This window comes from Eimeria necatrix, genomic scaffold (genome assembly GCF_000499385.1).
Source record: "Eimeria necatrix Houghton genomic scaffold, Enh_scaff266, whole genome shotgun sequence".
Classification (NCBI taxonomy): Eukaryota; Apicomplexa; class Conoidasida; order Eucoccidiorida; family Eimeriidae; genus Eimeria; species Eimeria necatrix.
In genome coordinates this window covers 21,331-44,632 of record NW_013655248.1, presented here as the reverse complement: position 1 = coordinate 44,632, position 23,302 = coordinate 21,331, and the positions used below count along the sequence as shown (strand labels likewise).

The 23,302-nt window shown below is 53.7% G+C and overlaps 4 protein-coding genes across 4 annotated transcripts; 1 reads left to right on the top strand and 3 right to left on the bottom strand.

Moving 5' to 3' along the window:
- Window positions 1-574: 574 nt before the first annotated feature.
- On the bottom strand, window positions 575-4,931 carry ENH_00036410 (hypothetical protein; the record flags this gene model as incomplete). Its single annotated transcript, XM_013585128.1, has 9 exons — window positions 575-758; window positions 1,020-1,113; window positions 1,281-1,337; window positions 1,485-1,812; window positions 2,007-2,315; window positions 2,565-2,769; window positions 3,425-3,650; window positions 3,950-4,055; window positions 4,323-4,931. The coding sequence occupies 9 exons, from the start codon at window positions 4,929-4,931 to the stop codon at window positions 575-577; spliced, it is 2,118 nt and encodes a 705-aa protein (XP_013440582.1).
- A 1,095-nt stretch (window positions 4,932-6,026) lies between these two features.
- On the bottom strand, window positions 6,027-9,881 carry ENH_00036400 (hypothetical protein, conserved; the record flags this gene model as incomplete). The annotated part of the gene is made up of 13 exons (XM_013585127.1): window positions 6,027-6,107; window positions 6,271-6,349; window positions 6,552-6,653; window positions 6,884-7,061; window positions 7,216-7,310; window positions 7,459-7,564; window positions 7,796-7,950; window positions 8,046-8,143; window positions 8,284-8,375; window positions 8,622-8,721; window positions 8,942-9,081; window positions 9,255-9,611; window positions 9,686-9,881. 13 exons carry the CDS (start codon window positions 9,879-9,881, stop codon window positions 6,027-6,029), a joined length of 1,779 nt encoding a protein of 592 aa, XP_013440581.1.
- A 4,776-nt stretch (window positions 9,882-14,657) lies between these two features.
- ENH_00036390 (nucleolar protein 5A, putative) lies at window positions 14,658-17,612 on the top strand (the record flags this gene model as incomplete). The annotated part of the gene is made up of 6 exons (XM_013585126.1): window positions 14,658-15,386; window positions 15,629-15,688; window positions 16,087-16,275; window positions 16,578-16,693; window positions 16,894-17,028; window positions 17,297-17,612. 6 exons carry the CDS (start codon window positions 14,658-14,660, stop codon window positions 17,610-17,612), a joined length of 1,545 nt encoding a protein of 514 aa, XP_013440580.1.
- A 1,816-nt stretch (window positions 17,613-19,428) lies between these two features.
- ENH_00036380 (serine/threonine protein phosphatase, putative) lies at window positions 19,429-21,864 on the bottom strand (the record flags this gene model as incomplete). Its single annotated transcript, XM_013585125.1, has 5 exons — window positions 19,429-19,470; window positions 19,593-19,727; window positions 20,234-20,385; window positions 20,766-20,942; window positions 21,447-21,864. 5 exons carry the CDS (start codon window positions 21,862-21,864, stop codon window positions 19,429-19,431), a joined length of 924 nt encoding a protein of 307 aa, XP_013440579.1.
- Between the last annotated feature and the right edge of the window lie 1,438 nt (window positions 21,865-23,302).

Here is a 23,302-nt window from a genome sequence, read left to right as displayed (position 1 = left end):
AACTGCAGCGCAGCAACTGCAGCGCAGCAACTGCAGCGCAGCAACTGCAGCGCAGCAAACTGCAGCGCAGCAACTGCAGCGCAGCAAACTGCAGCGCAGCAACTGCAGCGCAGCAACTGCAGCGCAGCAACTGCAGCGCAGCAACTGCAGCGCAGCAACTGCAGCGCAGCAACTGCAGCGCAGCAAACTGCAGCGCAGCAACTGCAGCGCAGTAACTGCAGCGCAGCAAACTGCAGCGCAGCAACTGCAGCGCAGCAACTGCAGCGCAGCAGCTGCAGCGCAGCAGCTGCAGCGCAGCAACTGCAGCGCAGCAACTGCAGCGCAGCAAACTGCAGCGCAGCAACTGCAGCGCAGCAACTGCAGCGCAGCAAACTGCAGCGCAGCAACTGCAGCGCAGCAAACTGCAGCGCAGCAGCTGCAGCGCAGCAGCTGCAGCGCAGCAGCTGCAGCGCAGCAAACACTCACCTTCGGCTGCTTGGCCATCAACAGCCGGCGCACTGGACGCTTCCAGTCGTCCAAAGCCACCCAAGAAGTCCTCAAAAAAGGGGCGTCTGGGAGGGAGTCGGCGCAGTAGTCAGTGAGGGTGAGGCCCCTCCTTACCTCCGCGGCCGTTTGCCTGTACCCGCTGCTGCTGCTGCTGCTGCTGCTGCTGCTGCTGCTGCTGCTGCTGCTGCTCTCGCCCTCCCCCTGCGCCGCCCCGCAAGACGCGCTGGTCGACTGCTGCACAGATACTTTGTGCACGAAGCGGCGGTGATTCACTGCAGCGCAGCACAACAAACATGCAAGACTTCTCTTGAACAGAAATTTGGAACTTTGAAAAAAAAGAAAGTTGCAGAAGTTAAATGCTGCAGCAGCAATTAATCTAATCTGTTGTCTGAGGACGGATACAGAGGCAAGAAAGGGTTTTCAAGAATGGGACTTTCAAGAATGGAGTTTTGCAAAAAGTGGAAGCAACAACAGTTTGTGTCTTGAGAACTTGCAGAACATTTGCAGAAGACGAACCACAAAAAGAAACAAACTCCCGCAAACGATCTCTGGCTGGAATTGCATGTTTGTCCAAGAACTGCTGCAGCAGCGAGGCCGGATCGACTTGCTGCTGCTGCTCCTGTTGCGCTGCAGCAGCAAAAACAGCAGCAGCGCCTCCGTGCACGGCGGCGCGGAAGCCGGCGCCAGCAGCAGCTCCAAGCCTCCAAATTGCGTCTATTGTGTCAAAAGAAATGCAAAAAACTTTTATTTTAATCAAAAACTCGAAGATCTTGAACTTGAAGAACTTGAATTACCTTCCGACACTTGAGGCAAGTCCTTCGCGTCGACGCGGCGGTGCCGCTGCAGCGCGCCTGAGGGCCACAGCAGCAAAAAGCACTTGAAAGAAAACCCTAAACCCTAGGGTTTGGATTCTCTGAGTCCCAAACCCTCGAGCCGCGTCTGCGCGGCGCGGTCCGAGGGTTTAGGGTTTGCACGCAGCGACATACACTTCGCCAAACCCTCAACAGCAGCCACAAAACCCTCCTTGTCTTCTGCTGCTGCTCGCCACGCAGCAGCTTCCAACTCTGCTGCTTTCCTCAACTCGGCCTTAGCCCCAGTCCCCGCCTGTTCCTCTTCGTCCAGCACCAGCACCAGGGGGGCCCCCCTGGCTGTGGGGGAAGGCAGGGGCCCCCGGGGCCCCTGGGGGCCCCTGTCGGGGCCCCCCGCAGCCCCCGTTGGCTGCGAAGCTGGCCGCCGCAGCCACGAAGCCATGAGACTCTGCTGCCGGTTCACGCTGGGGTCTGTCTTCTTCTCCTTTTGCTTCTCCGCCTGCTGCTTCAGCCTTTGCTGCAGCAGCAGCAGCAGCAGCAGCAGCAGCAGCAGCAGCAAGTCCAGAAGAAGCCGCAGCGGCAGCTGCGGGGGGCCCCCCAGGGGCCCCAAGGGTCCGCAGGGGGGCCCCCGGGGGCCCCCCGGTGCTGCTAGAAACTGAAACTTTGTACCCTGAGAAGCCCGGGAGTGGTGCGTTTGGGACTTGGACTTACAAGTCTTTGTTCTTCTTTTTCTTTTTCTTTTTCGAGTTTTTCTTTTTCTTTTTTTTCCCTTTCGAGTTCCTTTTGTCTGCGGAGTTCCTCGCGCTGCTCCTCCCGCTGCCTGCGGCCTCTTTCCCTCTCCATTCGCGCATATTCAATCTGCCGCTTTTTGTGTTCTTGCTGCTGCTTCCTTTCTGCTGCTGCTGCTTCCCGCTGCAGCTGCTGCTGCACCCGCTCCCGTGCTGCTGCCACTTCGCCCTCCACGCCCCCACAAAGCGCCTCCCGCAGCTTCTCCAGAGCCCGCAGCCGCCGGTAAAGAGTCTGCGCCAGCCCCCCAAACCCTAAACCCTAAACCCTAAACCCTAAACCCTAAACCCTAAACCCTAAACCCTAAACCCTAAACCCTCGGCTGCAGCCACACAATGCTGCAGCTGAACGCAGCTGGGGCCTGCTGCGCGGCCCGGAGCAGCAGCTGGGGAGAAAGACGTGCTGCTGAAGAGGCTAGGGTTTGGAGGCGAGGGTTTAGGGTTTGTGGCCCGAGGGTTTAGGGTTTGTGGCTGGAAACCCCACCTGCCGCCCCTCCCTTTCCTTGCGAGCTCCCTCCTTAAATGCTGCTGGCAAACCCTCCAGCAGCACACATTCCCAAATCCACAACTTGTAAGAACTTGTGTCTTCAGAGGAGCTTATGGGGGCCCCCTTGGGGGCCCCCGGGGGGCCCCCCTTGGGGGCCCCCGGGGGGCCCCCCTCGCCGTCTATGGGGCGCGCCAGCCCGAACCTGCAGCAGCACGCCCCGCTCTCCCAAACCCTAAACCCTCAGCACCAAACCCTAAACCCTCAGCGCCAAACCCTAAACCCTCAGCGCCAAACCCTAAACCCTCACCGACAAACCCTAGTACCTCCGCACCGAGCATTAACCCCTCCGCGCCAAACCCTAAACCCGCGGCACCAAACCCTAAACCCTCGGCTGCAAACTTTAAACCCTCGGAAGCAAAACCTAAACCCTCGGAAGCAAAACCTAAACCCTCGGCACCAAACCCTAAACCCTCGGCACCGAACCCTAAACCCTCGGCAGCAAAACCTAACCCTTCCTCACCAAACACTAAACCCTCGGAATCAAACCCTAAACCCTCGGCACCAAACCCTAAACCCTCGGGCGCAAACCCTAAACCCTCGGGAGCAAACCCTAACCCTCGGGAGCAAACCCTAAACCCTCGGGCGCAAACCCTAAACCCTCGGGAGCAAACCCTAAACCCTCGGCAGCAAACCCAAACCCTCGGGAGCAAACCCAAACCCTCGGGAGCAAACCCCAAACCCTCGGGCGCAAACCCCAAACCCTCGGGCGCAAACCCTAACCCTCGGGCGCAAACCCTAAACCCTCGGGCGCAAACCCTAAACCCTCGGGAGCAAACCCTAAACCCTCGGGCGCAAACCCTAAACCCTCGGCGCTGCAGCAAGGGGCCTGCCTGCGTCTCGTCAGCAGCACGGGAAGCTCCACTTTGAGGGTTTGAGGGTTTACGGAAAACACCGGAGCATCTCCTGCAGGCCCAGGGTCTGCAAGAGCAGCACTTGCTGCTGCTGCTAAGTCCGACAGCGGCAGCGCAGCACCTTCGCACAGCAGCCGCAGCAGCCGCTGCAGCCGCAGCGCCAGGCCAGTGCCTGCAGCAGCAGCAGCAGCAGCAGCAGCAGCAGTAGCAGCAGCAGTAGCAGTAGCAGCAGTAGCAGCAGCAGCAGTAGCAGTAGCAGCTCTAGCAGCAGCAGCAGTAGCAGCAGTAGCAGCAGCAGCAGCAGCAGCAGTAGCAGCAGCAGCAGCAGCAGCAGTAGCAGCAGCAGCAGTAGCAGTAGCAGCAGCGGTAGCGATAGCAGCGCATGCAACAGGGGCCCGGGCAGCGCGCTGGGGCCGCGCGCCGAAGGGCCTAGGGTTTAGGGTTTAGGGTTTAGGGTTTAGGGTTTGCTACCTTGCGGCTGCTCGCCTTCTCCCTCCACTTCTTCTTCTCCCTCAGGAACCTCCAATTCCTTCTTCGCCTTTATGTAGGCCTCGCGGTTTGAGAGCAAGTCCGTCGGCTGTGCAAAAACCCTAAACCCTAAACCCTAAACCCTAAACCCTAAACCCTAAACCCTACACCCTAGACCCTAAACCCTACACCCTTAACCCTACACCCTAAGCCCGACACCCTTCACCTTACACCCTAAACCGTAAACCCTAAATTCTACAGACTAAACCCTACACCCTAAACCCTAAACCCTAAACCCTGAACTCTAAACCCTAAGCCCTAAACCCTAAACCCTAAACCCTAAACCCTGAAGCCTGCGTCTGGAAGGCTGGCTGACTGGAATTCCTTTTTGGAGGATTTTGTTGATGTCCTCGTCAACACTCTCGAGCTCCTTCCTGTACTTTGCAGGGACAGGAGGCGGTGTTGCTGCTGCTGCTGCTGCTGCTGCTGCTTCTGCTGCTGCTGCTGCTGCCTTTTTGCTGCGGAGCGAAGCCGCTCGCCGGGGCCGCGCAGCTGGGGGGCCCCCCACGCAGGGAGAGGGGGCCCCCTCTTCCCCCTCTGCATCTTCAGACATAAGAGAAATAACAGAAGAGCTGGAGTACCTTTTGCTGCGGCAGCAGCCCTCGGGGGCCCCTGGAGGGGCCCCCGGGGTGCCCCCCTCGGGGGCCCCCTGGGGGCCCCCCTCGGGGGCCCCTGGGGGGGCCCCCTGGGACGCTTCCGGGGGCCCTCTGTCTGGGGTTAGAGCCGCGTCGCCGCAGGGGGCCCCCCCCTTGAGGGGGCCCCCCGGGGGGCCCTCCGGGGGGCCCCCCGCGTTGGCAGTGCTGCCGTCGTTCTCGTTAGAAGGAAAAGATTGGTTTGCTGCTGCAGCAAACGGGTGGCCTGCTGCAGCGGGCGCGGGCTGCGAGGCGCGGGCGGGGGGCTCTCGAAGTGTGGCGGCCCCCCTCATGGCCTGTGGGGCTGCTGCGAAAAAAAGAGAAAAAGACTGCAAAGAGTCTTAAGTTTGAAGACTTTGAGGCGCTGTGGGGGAGAAGAGGCACATAATCGAGGCGGCGAGGGGGGGAAGAGGGTTGGGGGGAAGCCCGAGGGTTTGGCGAGGCAGCAGAAGCGGAAAGCAGCAGCACAGCGGGCAAATGAAGACGCTGCATTAAGTAGGACTTTTATACTAGAAAAATGACGCCGCTATATTTTATTCAACAACTATACTCAGACCCAAACTCTAGGGGGTGTTGATGGGGCTCTCCGATGGTTCACACGAAACCCCACCACCACCGCTGCTGCGCCCAACGACAACCCTTTTAACTGCCTGAAACTAAGTCCAAAAACATTTATTTATTTCTCTTTTTACTTCTTTCCACTCAAACTCGACCCAGGATTGACGTAAGCTGCAAGTCCTGGTGGAAAGCCGAGTCGACGCAGCAAATGTGTCTTCTCCGAGACAACCGCGCCCGCCCCAGCGACCAACTCTCTTGCTAATTTCCATTTCCATTACTCTAATATACTCTCTTTTCAATGTTGTGGGAAATAAATATCTTTATTTTGCTTCAACTGTGTCAGGAAAACCAAACGCTTCTACTGAGACCAGTGTGGCTCTTCGCTGCACAACTTGAACTTACGGGTGTCACTCGCGAACACTTTGGCTCTTTGGGGTCTACTGAAAGCGTTCTAACGAGCATTGGAAGGCGTTCTACCGCCATTTATGGTCTTAAAAATAAACAAATAAGCTGGACTAAATAATTAAAATACTTAATGGGGTCGAATGCGCCAAAAAACAGCATCTGTATCTCCCTTTCCAACCAAGAGCAGCCCCAGCAATGCAGAGAAACGCAGTGCATTTGGGTGGCTTGGTCTTCAGGGTTATCCCTAAGCATTTTTAAATAATTAGTTCGGACTTAAACAAAGACGAGTCGCTTCAAACTTGCTGAAAATAAAGCCCTGCAGCAGCGCGCACTGCTTGGTTGTTTCGCACGGCCTGCGTTCACTGGCTGGGGTGGTGGTGCCCCAGGGTCTTCATTTCTCGCAGAGTGCGTTTGCTCTTAAACAATTAAAAAGACAATGTTGGCATTCGCGTCCGTGCAAGCTGGAGCTCCAGCTCTTCCTTTTCAATGTCTTCCGAGGGAAATGTCTGGGGCCGCAGGACAGGCAAGGACACAGAAAGCTGATTCTTGAAGCCCAAAATCTCTATAAACAAGCTACAAAAGTTCCTCAGATACATCCTCTGCACTCTGGCTGTGGAAAGCGTTCCTCAGCATGGCTGTTTCTGGAACTTATCGTTTCTTTTGACCTACGGGTCGCACCAGTGTATTGGCCACAGCGAAGAGCATGAAGCCAGCAACGGAAACCCACAAAATCATTTCAAATCCAAATCTGCAGAAAAAAACAAAGAAGTGACGGGCTTTACTGAACAATAAGGAACTTGTTCTACTTGTTCTGTGTGAGCCCCCTGCTTTCGTATCTTCCCTGTCACTTCCGAGTTACGTCAACCAGTGTAGCTCTTGAGAGGATTTCTTAAATATTAACGATTAAGCAAAACAAAAAAGGTATTATACTCAGAAAGCTGCAGGCTTACCTCAGTGCAAGCTCTTTGCCGCCTGCTGGGTGGCACCAGTCTATAAAATCCATGACCACGCCGGAGAGCAGCGGCGCACTAAACCAGCCAAACATGTTGTACCTGAGAATAATTCAAAAGCATTACTCAGCAACTTGAATGCAGACTAATTTTGCATATAAAAGGTGCGCATGCAGCTGCAAAGTCTCGAAGAGCGCAGCCATCTAAGCGCAGTTGCACACTGCAAAAGTATGCTTTGTTGTCACAGGTAGGAAGGGCGAGCGATCAGCATAATAATGCAGACTTAAAAGTGTTTTATGATTATTCTGTGCAAAATAAAGACAATTACTTACGCGAATTGACTTAGAGCAGATGAAATGCTGCGCTGGTGGAAGGGAACGCTCGCCAGCTGGATGCCAACGGCGACTGGCACCAAGGCAGCTCCAAAGAAGAGGCAACCCCAGAGCAAAAGTGCAAACAGAATAAAGGACTCAACGTAGATGCAGGTCACAGCTAAAGTTGCTCCGATTCCTGGAAACAGGGCCAAAACAGACACGCATAAGGATATCTGAAACAGATGGTGTTTCCCCTTATGATGACGGGGAAGTGCACGACTGGCCGCGGGCAACGTGGCTCTCCCGACCCACAAAAGCTGCACTGAGTTTAAACATCTGCAAATTCTCACCGGCAAAAAGAGTTGTGACCCTCACAGCCACTCGCTGCTGCCCGCCTCCTCGGTAGCCTCCACAAAGGTCGCAAACATAACCGCCAAACCAAACGCTGCAGCGCAGAGAAAATTAAGCAGAAGCCTCGCTTGTGTTGTTTCCGAAATATTGGCACATATGAGTTTGATTCTTTGCATAATAAAAGGCAAAACTGAAGGGCTGCAGCGGTGGAAATCTCTAAAGGGAATGCACTGCGGGCATACCCTGAAGTTGGAGCGGTAAGGAAGCAGAAGGTGCTCAGAGCGACAACAGAGAGTTTTTGGAAGTGAAGAACGGAAACCAAAAACTCCGTCACCCAAAACTGAATGCCTAAAGGGACGAAGGACAGAGAAACGCAATATGTTCATGATTCTTTTGAATGCGAAGCCAACAAGCTGCAAAACAGCCAGCCAAAGCGTGCTCAAGCCACATTTTACGGACTAGTTTGGGGTTGCAGATCGAAAATGCATGTCTTAATGAAAGTTCATTTATGCTTCTGGGCTTTGAGAAATGAGGCAATGCAATTAACTCTGCAGCCACTGGCTTAGTCTGTTGCCACACCAGTAACTACGAAGTACAAGGCACTCATGCCCATGGTGACGACGACATAAAGGGGATTTCTGAGCAGCGACTTCACTTCAGTCCATGCGGAAAAGAAGTTGTGCATGCAAGACTGCCCGGAGGCGTCCGTTTCTCCAATGGTACTAAGGCCAGTCCTAAGAAGCCAGAGACACGCATTCATGTTTGCTGCTGCACCCCAAGGCTCCTGGCTCCTCAGCCACACACCATGTGCTGCACAGCCGTGGCTTACCTCTGTCTCTCCGGCCTGGCTTGGCTTCTGTCCGGCAAATTCACAAGGGTAGCCGGTAATGCCGCAATCAGCAGCACAACTGGGACAAGCGCCACCGACTGCAGCAAAGCAAAGCGCAAGTTGGCGATCCTTGTTTATATGTGCTGGTACTTGAACTCGCTGAATGGCATCTTAGAGTCTTTTCAGCTTATACTGATTTTCTAAATCGAGAATTGCTGCGCAAGAAATCCAAACTAACTTGAACAAAGAAAGGCGTGCGCCATCCGCTCTCGCCCGTCGCCGCCGTGAAGCGCGACAGAACACCCCCAATGAAGTAGCCGCTGACAGTTCCTGAGAAAATAATAAAATAATGCAATTGCTGGCATAAAGGCTACGAATTATGATCAGCGTGGCCACCGCACTCAGAGCTTTGTTCTATGTCCGATCACCAAACCTTGCAGCTCATATTTCAAATAGCATTCACTTTGACACGAAGGCAGCTGGATCGCTCCCGAATCACATTTTCATTATTTATTGCTCTGTACAAGTGTTGATGGATGTGTCCATGGATAAGCGTGTGGGCCTAAACCCAATTACCTCCAATGCCGGCCAGTTGCGTGTAAGACATCCAGCGCGTCACTTGGCCGTCAGGGGCGTAGTCATCGACCCAAACCGGTAAATAAACCACAGGAACAGCCTGAAAATAGATGCACAAGTACATAACTATTTTTTCGTTCAAAGGTTTGCATTTATTTCATAATGAGTGCCTGCTGTGTGCCCGAAATGCCTCCATTCCTCCTCGGTACTTCTCCGAGAGCAGTGGGAAGCCTACAGACTGAGCACTTCTGCTTCAAACTGCATTCAAAAGGAAAACTTTTTTAGAAGGCGTGTCGTTAACAGGCGCTGGTGAAGTGTACCTGGCAGAGGCCGGTTATGAACCTCGTGAAGTACATCAGCAACAGGCTGTTTGAGCTCGAGAAGAAGAAAAGAGAAGAGGCAAGGCAGAGCAAACTTCCCACGAGAAGCCACTTCGCTCCATAGCTTTGCAAAGCAATGCCTGGGGGCGCAAGTACAAAAGAAAGCAGGCGAAGTTCGCAGCGCACTTCGCCACTAAATCTACGTGGCAGCACTTGATTAAAAGTGACAAATGTTCAGAATACAGATTTAGGGGAACATAATGTTGTTTATTTCCACTTAAGGAAGTGCACTAAGTGTCCTGGCGGCACCTACCGGCGAAGAGGCTGCCGATGATGAGCCCGAAATAGACAAGGGAGCCGAACAGGCTTTGTTCCACGAACTTGATTTGGTTGTTGAAGTTCTTTTGAATTTCGCTGAGAATTGCAGGAATGACTCCGTGGTCGAAGTTGCAAAGAAAAGAAACCAAAATGACGGAAACCAAAACCATTTTCAAAGTGGACTTGCGGCGGTTTCGCCGGTACGCCGCAGCCCCGGGCTCATCCCGCTCCGCCCCGAAAGCCACAGAAGAGCCTCCAGGGGGGGGGCCCGAGGCGTGCGATCTCGCGGGAATATACTGGTTTCCGGCATCTTGAACGCCTTCACTGTATCCGTGGCCTCCTATGTCACTCGCTGTGGCCAAAAACAAACAAAATTGCATTTAAAATGATCAAAAAACACCAGAAAACGAAGCTGGGAAGCGCTACTGAGGGAGGGCTCTGGCCCCCGCAGAAAGAAGGGCGGGAGGCGCGTACAGGTTTGCTGAGGGACCTGCTGGTAGCCTGAGCCCATGTTCATAAGACTTGTGGACCTTTGGGTCCGCGTGTAAGGCAGCTGCTGCTGCTGCTGCTGCTGCAGCAGCAGCTGCTGCAGCGCCGCCTGGTTGCTCGATGGGTGTGCCATTTTCTAGGGGACCGGAGCAGCAGCTCGAGGGTCCGTTCGTTAAGAAGCTATAAAATAGTGCCTGAGTTTCCCCTGATTGTCATGGGGCACGGGCTCCAAGCTGAATGCGCTGGCGAAATGCTGAACTCTTGTCTTCGCTGCTTAGTTGCTGCTGCGTGCAGCTGCAGAGAAGCACAGTCAGCAAGTTTGCAAAAGACTTTCAAATGTTAAGGGCCTTTGCTTTCGGGCCAGGGGAGCTTTCTGAGGCCCCCTGCCCGACCCACTGTGTGGTGCCCAGCCACAGACCGCTGCCGACGCCCTGGCCAGTCCGTAGTGAAGAGGGCTGAGCCCTGTCTCTGCTGGCTTGCCTTCCAGTATAGAGTGGGTTTGCTTCTGCGGTTGTTAGTGGTCTGCCAGTGGAATCTGTGGTGCTTTTCGCTGCTGCAGCCGTTGCCCGTTGTCATGAAGCCCCCAACAGGGCGTGGCGGCGAGGACACGGTATTGGCCCCAGATGGTGCTCAACCTGAGTGTCTATTGCGCAAATTCAAGTAGCAAAATCAAAGAAATGCTGTAAGTTTCCTTCAGCGCCCCGTTCAAGGCAATGCGTACACATACGGTGTACTGGTGTTGGTCAGTGAGCTGCTGCTGCAGCCGGAGAGCTGCAGCAGCAGCAAACTGGGGCCAAAGCCGTAAGGCCACGAGAAAGCAGCGAAGCCTTTGAAATTTCAAACAGAAGAAGCATAAAAGAAGGCAAGGCAGAGTGGGACACACGCAAGAGGCCTGGAGCCCCCGCAGCGGTCGGCAGCACCGCCGCTCTTGGCAGCAGTGAGAGGGCCGGCCCACTTTGGCACATGCGTGCAGTTCTCCTCTTTCCGAAGAAACAGGACATATTCAGCCTTTCTTTGTTCTTCTTCTAATGCATACGTCTAATATTACCTAATGAGGCGTGGGGATACACACACGCGAAGTGCAGCTGCGGGATGTGTAAGCACGACCTGGTTGAGCCGTCGGCAGCCCACTCGACTAAAAAGAACTAAACGAAGGAGTGTAGCCACTAAATCGCCCGAATAATATTTTGAGCCTTTCAAAATAATAGTTGAAGACTTAAACGATTCGAGGAACAGGCGAAGATCTCTCGTGAGGCTCCCTCGAAAAGCAACAGCTTCGACACACTGTAAATAACAAAGAGCTGCCGGCGGAAACTCGCGCCGTAATGAAATAAATATTATCCAGCATTACGCACTTCCCTCTCTCAAGCTGTTTGGAAAAAGCACGCAGCGCCAGCAACGAGGTGTTCTGCGTTTACTTTCCACAGCAGGCCGAGGGCTTGCATGAGTAGAGTCTACGGAAATATCCTCAGTGAAAGAGTCCAAGAAAGCTCAATATCATGAGCCGATGCCTCTTTTAGTCTTTTTGTTGGGCTTTTCGTGACAACCCGCTTCTGTCAGCAGTTTATTCCAGTAGAATAGCCTTCCAGTCGATGACTCACTTTCTCGAGGAAGCGTTTTCGAGCTTCAATATCAGTCTTCAGGAAGCCACTGCCAGATGTTTCTCCTATGGCTCTTTCCAAATTTCAAATTGGAATAACTGTTCTAGCTCGTTGGCCAATTATCTAAGGCCAGCCAGTTCCCATTCACACCATGCTAAAGGATGTTAAGAAGCCCATAGCGGGACATAGCGGGATCTGGTGAGAATGAGACTCCCTAAGCGCTCTCTCTACTCTGATCTTCACTGTTATATTTATTTTTATTTGTTTGGTATGATTTTATCCGGCAGTTTCTTCACCGCGAGCTGCTCTGTTTCGCCTTGTAAGCTGTTCAGCTCTTGCCGAAGCTGGGCAACCTCATACTGCTCTTGCGCGGTTTTGTCTGTAGCTGTGCTGTGAACAGAAACATTTTAAAATTTTGTATTTAATTTGATTGGGGGAAGTTCTAAAGTGCTTAAGTGTCCCTTCAGCTCTTCTGATAGGCGTATTGTGCTGTGCCTGGGGAGAAGGCTGCTCAGTGTTGAGGACTGAGCTCACGAATCTTCCCACGCACTTTTAAAATTGCTGACTTTCCCTGTTAAGAATAAGTCGAAAGGGCCAGGGCTTGTGGAAAATCGCAATCAGGTCTCGTGATCTGCTGACCCCTCCAGAAATAGATTCCTTGTGAGGCAAGTCATTTAAGTACTTCATCGACAGTTCTTGAAGATCAGCTAACACATGTCACTGGAGGCTAAGCTAAACGTGTATGGCGAGCGAATTCGCCCCGCAAAAAGTATCTCTGCGTTGTGTGAACGAATTCAAAGGAAGTTCAAAACCTCTGCCTTCAAATATTGGGTGCATCTGGCGTACATGTCAGACAATGTATTACACTTTTTACCTTCAAGTAGTGCTAAGCAAAAGTATGTGCAAAGCCAGATGGCTGCTGTAGATGCTCTGATTCACCGAATTTTTGGGGGGCTGACGGGTACTTTCAGGATTAGTTGCAAATCCCTGGGAAAGGCAACAAACTCTGGTTTCATCCTTTGCCTCGAAACGACTTTGAAAGCATGCACACTCATTTAGAGCTTTCTGAATCCTCACAGCAGCAGTTATAGCGAACAACATGCCCCCAATCACCTGGGAGGCAGCACTTGACTCCGTTCCCAGCAGTTTACTTTCCAAAACGTTTCAAGCAGCAGCATCTCCAGGGCTCCTGACGCTGACACTAACTGCAAAGTTCGCGTGTGAGCTGGCTGTTTGCCAACTAAGCGCCTGCTATTCTTGCAGGTAAAGGCACTGTCATCCCTGTCATAATTACGAGTACCGTATTCTACTGATCTCGGGAAGCTGAGCTCAGCCTAGAGATAGCGGCCAGCGGCAATATTGACTTTCGGACAACGGGATTACTTTGTTTGAATGAGACCTTTCGGAAACACTTGAAGTTGCACGTGGAATCGGGCTTCACACCTCAAGCTGATGGCCCGTTTGGCACTACGCAGCAGTGTCGAATGGTAATCTTTTTCGCTCACTTTTTTTGCGTTTTCCATCTTATGCCGCTATTTTACGTCTTAGCCAATAGCCTAAACAGGAGAGAATTTGCGGTCGCCAACTGCGTTGAGGTTTAAGGCTGCAAAGGAGAACTCTAGAGCCAAGTACGATTCTAAGTCCGCACAAAACGGGAATTTGCAGAAACACGCAAGGAACAGGCAAAACGGTAAAATAGTTTTCTTGTTTTTGAGGCATTCTATTATAAGCCAGTGTTGGCTGGCCTCTCTAGCCACAGTAACCTGGCTTAGTCTAGGAGAGTTGAGCTCGGAGAGTCACCTTTATGCCAGTAAGTTATCTTAGGCCATTTCATAACACATTTCAGCTTTTAAAATGGACTGAGTCTTGATCTATATGCTAGGTTTTCCATTGCAGTTGTTTTCCATCTTGAACTACTTTAGCCAGCCGGCCACCATTTTGCTTTCCACGAACTTCAGTCTCAAGCCTCAAGTCCAGAGCAAAAGCCAGGCACTGTACAGCAGCATTTGTTTCTTGTAAATGACAGTTTTGGCAAAAATCTCAGACTAATTTCCAAATGCAAGTAAAATATTTGCGTGTGTAATCCTCAACTTGGCAATTTGCGGCAAAGTGCCTCAGTACATAGTGAGGATTCTGCATAGTGATTGTGCTGGCTTAGCTTTCTCAGAAAGTAATTAAGACTCTCCATGGCCACATAGGGATAAAACCGCCCTAGGGGAACAGTGAACAGTTAAAAAGGCCAGAAGCAATATATATTAAACTTGTTTCGGGACTTTGCTAGAGTGTAAATGCCTCTACTCCAGCATAACTTGTTCCGTGCCAAACTCGCTGCTAGACACAGAATGACTGCTGTTGATGGAAACAGCCTCACCCCCCGGAAACCCTAATAGTCGTTATTGTTTTTTCCCTTTCACACCTGTTTGAAGGGCTAGTCCCGTCCCAAGAAGGACACTTTTGTTCCTGCTGTTTCTTTAGTTTCCGGTGTGCTGCGGCACCTGCAGATTGTGCTGCGTAGGGCCTGTGAAGCTCATTTTAGACTTAGCAGCACACTAGCCCGCATAGTTTTACGCAAACTTCAATAAATGCATAGCAGCTGCTCTTGTGAGCCCAGAAGTGCCTAGCTATTAACTCCATTGTTGCATGTTCCCTTGGATGTAAGCGGCAGAGGCCAGCGCAGAGGCCATTCTTCTAAATTTCCCGGAATCCATGCCAAAAATGATCTTGATTCAGATTTGAAACAGAGATATAGATGTGTTGCTGGCTCTTCCTGCTCCTTTAATTAGCGTGCTCAGTAGCTTGAGCCCTACTGCGTGTGGGGCTGGCCCAGGGACTGCGAGAGGCCTCAGGCTCGGAGCCCCAGTGGTTCCCTTCGAGCGTAGTTATGCCTCCGCCCTTGCAGCAGTGATGAATTAAGTTTCGGAGCATTCGAAGTTTGCAAGAGAAAGGTCTTAGCTCCTGCAGACCTCACAGCAGTTGCCCCCGCAGCGGCCCCCCCACACGGGGCCATCGAGTTGTGGGTATTCCTCGCAATCTGAACTTCCCGTCTTCTCGCAGACTTTTCGAGTTTTTCCTTTCGTATATTTTGGGCCAGAAAGCTGCGCGTGAGGAGCCAGGAGTCCCCCCGGCGCGTGGCTGAGAGCTGTGGTTTTGTGCAGCTGGGATCCTTGGGTGTCGTCCTTCTGTGTGGATTTTTGCTTCTTTTGATTTTCCTGAAGGCCCGCGGCTACTTTCGCATTTCTGAGGGCATTTATGTCTGTTGCAGCAACTGGTGTGGTCGGTTGAGGGGCATTTGGCGCGCAGTTTCCACAATGTCGAGCGAGGTGTTCCTGCTGTTCGAGGCGGCGCCGGGGCTGCTGCTGCTGCGGGTGAAGGAGTGGGACAGCATAGCCCAAGACACTGACGCTGTGCAGGAGGCTTGCGCAGATGCACAGCGTTTCAAACAATTGGTCTCTTGCGAGGCCTTTTACCCTTTTGCAGATGCCGCAGAGGCTCTCGAGACGCTGCTGGGGGTGGCGGGGGGCACTGTGCCTCCGTGCATGCAGAAGTTCCTGGAGCTGCACATGCCTGCTGCTGCGCGGGGGGCTGGCAAGAAGAAGAAAGCTGCTGCAGCAGCAGCAGCAGGAGCAGGCGAGTGCTGCCTGGGGGTTTGCGACCCCGCTCTCGGGAAATCCCTCGGAGATCTCGGATTCAAGATCTTGTACAACCCCACGATGCTGGAGCTGCACAGGGGAGTCCGCATGCACCTGCAGGCGCTGGCAAAGCCCCTCAAGTCCTTGCCTCTGACCAAGTTTCAAGTCGGGCTGGGCCACAGCTACAGCCGCGAGCTCATGCAGCTCGACCCCCGCAAGCAAGACAAGCCGATCATGCAGTCCATAGCGCTCATTGACTCTCTGGACAAAACCATCAACACTTTTGCAATGAAACTCAAGGAGTGGTACGGCTGGCACTTCCCGGAGCTCCTCAAGATCGTCCCGGACACTGAGGCTTACTGCAGAGTCGTCTTGGTGGTCAAGCAGAAGGAAGAATTCGACCAAGAGGTGACTGCTGCTGCTGCTGCTGCTGCTGCTGCTGCTGCTGCTGCTGGGGATGCAGATGCGCCTGCTGCAGCACGCGCACGACGGGCTCCGGTGGGCTGGCTGGGTCTTTGGCCGCAGCTGCAGCGCCAGCTCCTGCTGCTGCTGCTGCTGCTGCTGCTGGTTCGAGGGAATCGCTGCAGCCTGCATGCATGCGTGCGAAGAAGCTGTTGGGGCTGCAGTGCATGCACTTGCTTGTCTGCCAGGAGGGGGGGGAGCAGCTGCTGGCTGCTGTGGGCAACAGCGAGGAAGTGGCAGCAGAAGTTGTGGCCTCCATGAAGCACTCAATGGGCCAGGAAATATCTGCAGAGGACTTCGCAAACATCGAAAGATTTGCACAGCAGGCAAGTCGACAAAGACTGCCTCGCGATCTGCTGCTGCAGCCAGCCCCTCCAGCAGCAACAGCAGCACTGCAGCAGCTGCAGTCGAAAGTTCTATTGCTGCAGCAGCAGCAGCAGCAGCAGCAGCAGAAGGATGAGGTGTCGGAGCAGTGTTCCTGTGCGCCTTTCATGGCTTCCTTCTGCTTGGGATCTTGTTGGTGTTTGCGCACACCGTTGTTTCCCGCAGATAGATTATATTATAATTTATCTTTATTTGATATTTAATTGTATTTCTTTTATTGCTGACACTGCAGATCTTCTGCTTTCCTGCGGGTTCGCTGCAGGTGCTGCGGCTGTGCGAGCAGCGGCGGGCGCTGCAGGAGTACCTCAGCGGCAAAATGGATGTGGTTTCGCCCAACTTGAAGGCAGTTGTGGGCGAAGTGTTGGGGGCTCGGCTTATATCGCACGCAGGGGCTTTGGTGTCGCTCGCCAAGTACCCGGCCTCTACGATTCAGATTCTGGGGGCGGAGAAGGTGAGGCGGGGGTGCAGAGTCGGGCTGTTAGCGTCTACAAAGGGATATAAAAGGCTATTAAGATGCATTTAAATGCAAAATTGTTGGCCGTGGACAGGCTCGGGTGCGCAGTCAAGTTTATTTGCATGCGCCTTGTGCTAATTTCCTTAAGACAGTACATATTTCGCGTGGCCGTCTGCGTGCATTGCCGGAGTCGTGCCATGGTAAATGCCCCGTCGGATTGCTGGATAATGCAGCAAAAGTGTTGTTCATTTTTATTCTAATTTTTGGGTTTTGCTGCTTAATTATGTCTCGTGTTTCAGGCTTTATTCAGAGCCTTGAAGGCACGCAGCGGCCGCACCCCCAAATACGGCCTTTTGTTCCACTCTTCTTTTATTGGCAGAGTGCAGCAGCAGAAGCACAAAGGCAGAATGAGCAGGTGCGCCGCCTTGGGGGGTATATAAAGACATATCTGCAGCAACTCGCAGCCAGCTGGATGGCGTGCTTGCTGCTGCTTCCGCTGCTGCTGCTGCTGCTGTTCTGCTCCCTTTTCCTTCTGTTTAGCCCTTAAAATGGAGTCAAATGCCATTAATTTTGAATATCTGTTTCCCACGGGAGGCTTTTTATGCTTGCTTTCAGGTATCTGGCCTCCAAGTGCGCCCTGGCCGCCCGCATTGATGCCTTCAGCGATGAAGCTGATCAGCCATCTGGGGAACAGCCGCGGCAGCATGTCTTTGGCGACAAGTTGAGAGAGCAGCTTGAAGAAAGGCTCAAGTGTGTTGGCTCTGCATTCCCTGCTGCTGCTCGCGCGGCTAGGTTTGTTGCAGCAGAGGGCTGCTGCATCCCCTGCTGCTGCTCGAGCCGCTAGGTTTGCTGCAGCAGAGGGCTGCTGCATTCCCTGCTGCTGCTCGAGCCGCTAGGTTTGCTGCAGCAGAAGGGCGGCTGGCTTGAGAATGCCAACTTGCTGCTTTAGACCGCTTTGACGCGTTTCTTTGGTGCTGCTGTTGCTGCTGCTGTTGCTGCTGTTGCTGCTGCTGCTCAGATACTTGTCCGACGGCATAGTGCCTCGAAAGAATCTGGATGTGATGAGGGAAGCAGCAGCAGAAGTGGAATCCCAACGCGCTGCTGAGGCGAAGGCTCTGAAGAAGGCCAAAAAGAAGAAGGCCAAAGAAGAAGCAGCAGCAGCAGCAGCAGCAGCAGCGGAGAATGGGGAAGAGGCCGAGGAGGAGGAAGTGCCCAAGAAGAAGAAAAGACATGCAGAGCAAGAAGCTGTGGAGGCTGAGACTGCGGAGCCGGCGGGAGAAATTAAGAAAAAGAAAAAGCACAAGAAGCATGCAGAAGTGGAAGCAGCAGCCTAAGCAGCGCCAAAAAGATAGAAATTAAGCGAGAAAAAGGGAGACCCGCAAGAGAGGGAAGAATATAATAGATAGAAAAAGAATATAATAGATAGAAACGCGAGGAGGCTGAGTACTAAGCGCATGCATGCACCGAGAAGTCCATTCAAGCCACGAGTTGCGAGGCAAGACGAAGCCGTGAAGGTGTTTATCGTTTGTTTTTGGTCGTTTCTCTGAAGAATTAAAAACTGAAACAAAAGAAGTGGAACGCATGCAGCGAGCTCAATGCAGAAAGCAACTGCAACAGGTGCTGCAGCGCTTCCCAGCAGCGGCTGCTGCAGCAGTTCGCGCCAGCAGCAGCTGCGCCTGCTGCAGCATTCGGCTGCAACGGTTTGCTGCGGCGTCTTTTTGCTGCTCGGGGCAAGCCGTAACTCTACTCTTTTTGTTGCGTAAATTGTCTACGCTAAGGCGGTGCATGCGCAGTGCATGCTGCGTAAATTGCTACTGAATAGATGCATGCGCAATAGTGCATGCATGCATGCACCCAGTGCACTGAGTTCTAGGCTAGCTAGGCCACCGCAGCTAACCATAGCAAGCAGAGCCAGGCCCAAGGGCCTTCAGGCTTGCCCACAGACAGTTATTGAGGGAAAAAGAGCTGGGGATTCTGTGGGCTTCGGGTGTACAGGGAGCTGAGTACAGTGACTACGGCCAAGGTGGTGTTTCCCACGCATTTGCATGAACAGTTAACACTTGAGAATATATGCTGGTGGCGTAATATGTTTAAATGTATTTTGAATACTGTTTGTTGAAGCAAAGGGCGACGACCCCGTCGGTGTTCGCCGGATGGAACACCTGAGACAAGTGGTGTGGCTGCTGCAGCTGCTGCAGCTGCTGCTGCTGTTCGCTGCTGGCGTGCTCGTGCTGCTCCCTGCATGCATGCGTTGCGTCCGCTAAGTAACTTGCCCGTTGGCTACTTGCTCCTCAGAACCTACATTGTCACCGTCACGCCGACCTCAAGAATAGCTTGCCGCGCCGCGGCGCGGCTGTGTCCAGACGATGCTGCGTGCTGCAGTTGCTGCTGCTGCTGCAGCAGCAGCAGCAAGCTGCTGCTGCTGCTGCAGCAGCACAGCAGCCCACGCAGTCCCAGCAGCCCTCGCTGCTGCCGCCCCTCGGCAAGCCTCCAGCCACTCGTGCTGAGTGCCGCTCTAGCCTCGCTGCAGCAACTTAGCAGCTGCTGGCAGCAGCTAATTTCCCTCCCCGCCAAGCGCCCGGAGTCACAGCTCGCCTGCGACCGGCTAGCAGCTAGCTATCGCTAGGATCCGGGGCCCCATGCAATCGCTACCTCACGGCTAGCTAGCCAGCCCGGGAGCCAGCTAGCTAGCTAGCTAGCTGGCAAGCCAGCTGGAGCTCGCGCAGAGCACGCAGCTATAGCGTTGCAACAAGAGCTCGCCGCAGCGGTGCATGCATGCAAATGCAAGCGAGGATGCACACACAATAGGGGATGGGCGGTGTTGAGGGAAGGCTCAAGCAGCCTAGAATGGACTAAATTTCGTTGACACTTTTGCTGTCACAGCACTTCCCTCTTGAGCACAGAGTTACGCAGCAGCGCGGCAAGCAGCCGCACGGACACTACCAACCCGCCGAGGTGGCTAGCTGGGCAAAACTAGCTAGCTAGCTAGCTCAGTGGCTAGCTCGCTGCACTTGCAATGGAGAGGGGGGCCCCCTCCAGGGGCCCCCGCCGCCTCCATATTGACACTTCCCCCTAGCCAAGAGGGCGGCGGCCCGAAATGGGGGCCCCCGTCTTCCCTTGCGTAAGCGTCGCGTAACTGTTGGTGCTGCTTTACTTGTTAATTCCCTTTTTCTTTTCCACAGGCTTCAATATCTACGGGCAAAGACAGCGAACAAGCAGCAGTCAACGCGCAGAGCCGGATCTGCATGCAAGCGCCGCTGTTTGCAAACAAAGAGAAACAAAAATAACGCAAACTAAGAAAAAGACAGGCCCACCTGAAATGAGCACATCAGAGTCTCGTCAACGGACATCATCGCGCCCGCGTTGTCAAATTCACCGCAGTAATTTGGGGCGCTGAACAGAGTCACCAGTTGCCTCTTGGCAAAGAACTCGTAGCCATCCTCCACAACCTGCAACAAAAAATGACATTTAAAAGCCCCATTCCAAAAAGTGACCTCTCAAGTGACCCTAATAGTGACTCTAACTAAACCCTGAAACCCAGGAATCCCTGAACACGACCAGCTGGAGGCCGAGCTCGCACAGTGCCGCACATAATGCATAAAAAACAAACAAAAAAAGATAGAGTTGCGCGACAAATAGCAAAATATGTTTAGCAATAAAGTGGAAGCTCCGGCACAGCAACGAAGAACGAGAAGCAGAGCACCAATAGACTAATCAGCATGCAGGAAGCGAAAGCACTTGCTCCTAAAAAGGAGAAACGACACAAAATAGCAGTTGCATGCGCGTCTGCGAGCAGCAAATATGCAGTGAAAACAGCAAAGAAACACAAAAGAGCAAAATCGAGAAATGGTGATTAGCACTGCCACCATGGCCAGCGTACTAAGCATACATATATATAGCAGCAGCAGCAATACTAGCGACATATTGTGGTAATAAATTTAGTCCAAAGCTGCACCTGATGAGCGCGGCAGATAAGGTCTAGGTCGTGCTTTCGTAAGAAGTTGTGAACAACGTCTTGGCCAAAAGTAAACGAAACCCCTCTGTCGTTTTCGCCCCACCCCGCTATTTCCTTTTCAGGATCCGACCACAGCAGGTCACACAAAAGGCCTGGAAAACAGCAGACAAAGAAAATGAGAAGTTCAGACGAAAAGCCAAATGCTTTAAGTGCCCACAGCCACAGCCATCTGGACTCCTTCACCTTCGCAAAGGCATTTTCAGAACGAAGTGCAGAACAAACGCATGCAAATAAACTAAAACAGACCCTCCCCCGTTCACTAAGCTTGACAAGAAACAGAATTACATCGAACAGAGAGCACTGACAATTATTCTAGCTTTCTGTTTATCAAGGAGCAGCTCGCTCCCCTCCGCGTCCGCCGGATGCCGCTTTATCCATCCCCAACATTGTGAAGTGTATTTAAAAATTAAATTCACAAATTTTGCAATTTAAAAAGAGCAAAAACGGCAAGAAGTCGGGGATTAGTGCTTACCCGTATCGGGTACGTCTGTTGGGCGCACTATGCGCCTGACTTGGTCCATAGAGTTAAGTTCTGGCGAGAGGCCGCCGTGCATACAAAGGATCTTTTCGTCTATTATAGCTGCGACTGGAAGACAGTTAAAACAATCCGTAAAAGTCTTCCACAGCTTAACGTTGTACCGCCTCTTGCCTGAGCGCACAGAGCCATTCAGAGGAGGCGCGGCAAAGCCCGGATTCAAACTGCCTGGCTTTCGCGGCCAAATGCACTTCACTGCAAAGCCCTCGAGCCGCTTGCTCGTGGTCTCAGAGATATCCCGAAAAGCAGCCACAGAGTGCATGCGCAGCAAGAAGTCCACTGCTTCTGCAGGCTGTGCAAGGGAGTCTGCAGCACTAGAACTGCGCAAGTAAGACAGCCCTAGAGGCGGCTGCAGGCCCCCAGGACAGCAGGGAAGGCAAATTTGAACAAACTGCAGGGTAAAATAGGAACTAAGAGCCCCAAGAAAGCAGAAAGAAGTGCAGCGTGGGCAAAAGCAAGCTGCAGCTGCAGCTGGAGCAGCGCAGCTGCCTGCGAGGCGCCGGCAGGCGCAGCTAAGTGCAGCAGCAGCAGCAGGAAAGTGTCAGCAGCAGCAGCAGGAAAGCCGGAAAGGAAAAAGAGTTGATTTGGGGCTGCGAGTGCATGCATAGAGAGACTGACATTCGTCGTAGAAGCCGTAGATGCGGTTGATCGAGGCGCACTCGTGGTTGCCTCTGAGGAGGAAGAAGTTCTCGGGGTATTTGATCTTGTAAGCCAGCAAAAGACAGATAGTTTCGAGGCTCTGTTTGCCCCTGTCGACGTAATCGCCGAGGAAAAGGTAGTTGGCCTCCGGGGGAAAGCCCCCGTACTCGAAGAGGCGCAGCAAGTCGTAGTACTGGCCGTGGATGTCGCCGCAGATCTTGATCGGGGCCTCGAGTTCTAAGAGAATTGGCTGCGCTATAAATATCTCGCGGGACTTCTGACATAATCCCCTGATTTCTGCTTCGGTGAGCTGCACGGGCTTGCCGGGGCGGCTGCCGCGGACCTCCAGCAGCTTGCTGATCACCGCGTCCACGTCCACGTCCGTTGCTGCTGCCATTGCTGCGGAACTCAAGAAAAGAAATAATAATCCAAAAACCAACAAGTCCGAAGAGCAGACACAGAAGGCCGGCTCGCGCTGCCCGCGAGAAGCCAGCGGCCTCAGCTCAAGCACCCAGCCGCGGCTGGCTTTCCGGCTCCGGCGAGAAAGCAGCAGCTCGCGCGGAAACGCAGCAGCAGCAGCAGCAGCAGCAGCAGCAGCAGCAGCAGCAGCAAAGTGGCTCCCAGTCCCAGCCGCCTGGCCCCGACTACCCCAGCAGACTGTCAGCAGCTCCGAACCGAAAGCCTGCTGCCCCTGCCAGGCATATCACGAGAAAAAGAAGCGGCGCTGCTGCAACGGCGCTGCTGCTGCTGCTGCTGCTGCTGCTGCTGCTGCACAGTGCGTACAAGTGCGCCCAGTTTTCGCGCATGCGGTGAGCCCTCTTCGGCCGGCGCTCGTTGCTGCTGCTCGCTGCTGCGTGCTGCTGCTTGCTGCGGCTCGCTGCTGCTGCTGGCCGGGGGAGTTCTTTGCTGCGCGGCTCCGGGCTTCCTGCGCGGCGCGGCCTCTCTGCTGCTGCTGCCTCGAAGAGCCCCTTCCAAGGATCCGCAGGCGACAGAAGAGCAACTCTGCAGCGCTAGGGGTCCGCAGAGGAGGGCTGGGCACTGCTGAATGCGCTGCGGAGTTGCATGCGTTTGCAAAACACTGAAGAAGCTGAACAGCCGGAGCTGCTTGCTTCCTGAGCAAGCCGAGCTGTACCTACCGAGGGGAGTCCGCAACTGGCACGGCAAGTCAAGTGCTTCAGCAGTTGACTCGACTGCCGCGGGAATGAAGGCAGTGAGGAGGTGAGCTGTTGCTGCTGCTACCAGGCAAGGAGCAGCGAGGCGTCCGTGTGCTGCGGCTGATCCGAAGAAGGCAAGGAAGCTTGACGAAACGGTAGCATGGTCAAGCAAAAGGGCCTATTAAAAGGAAATGAGGGCTCTACGCCACACACAAACTGCTGCCGTTGTTGCTGTAAAGAGGACCCGCGAGAAGCCGCTGCTGACAGTGCGCCGGCAGGGACAGGGAGGCTCCGGCTATGCTGGGCAATAATACGACGCTGCTGGAAAGGTATTAACAGACAAAGCCGTTCCAAGGAAGAGCCGCTAGTAGCCAGTGCCGCGCTGCACGTAGCGAGAACCTCCCGTGCTGCTGCTGCTGCTGCTGCTGCTGCGCGTGCCGATTGCCACCCGGGTGTGGCTGCTGCTGCGGCTACTACTGCTAAACCTGGCCCCGGCGCCTTGCCCTGTCTGCTGCTTAATACACCGCGGGATGAGATAAGAGAAATGCGTAGAGGAGATATAAGAGCCCCTGAAACGGCAGCAGACTGCAGCGCCACGCCCCGCCTTTGGGCCCCTAGCCTGCGGCTGCTGCTGCTTGCAGCAGCAAGTACCGTCGCCTGGCTGCTGCTGCTGCTGCTGCT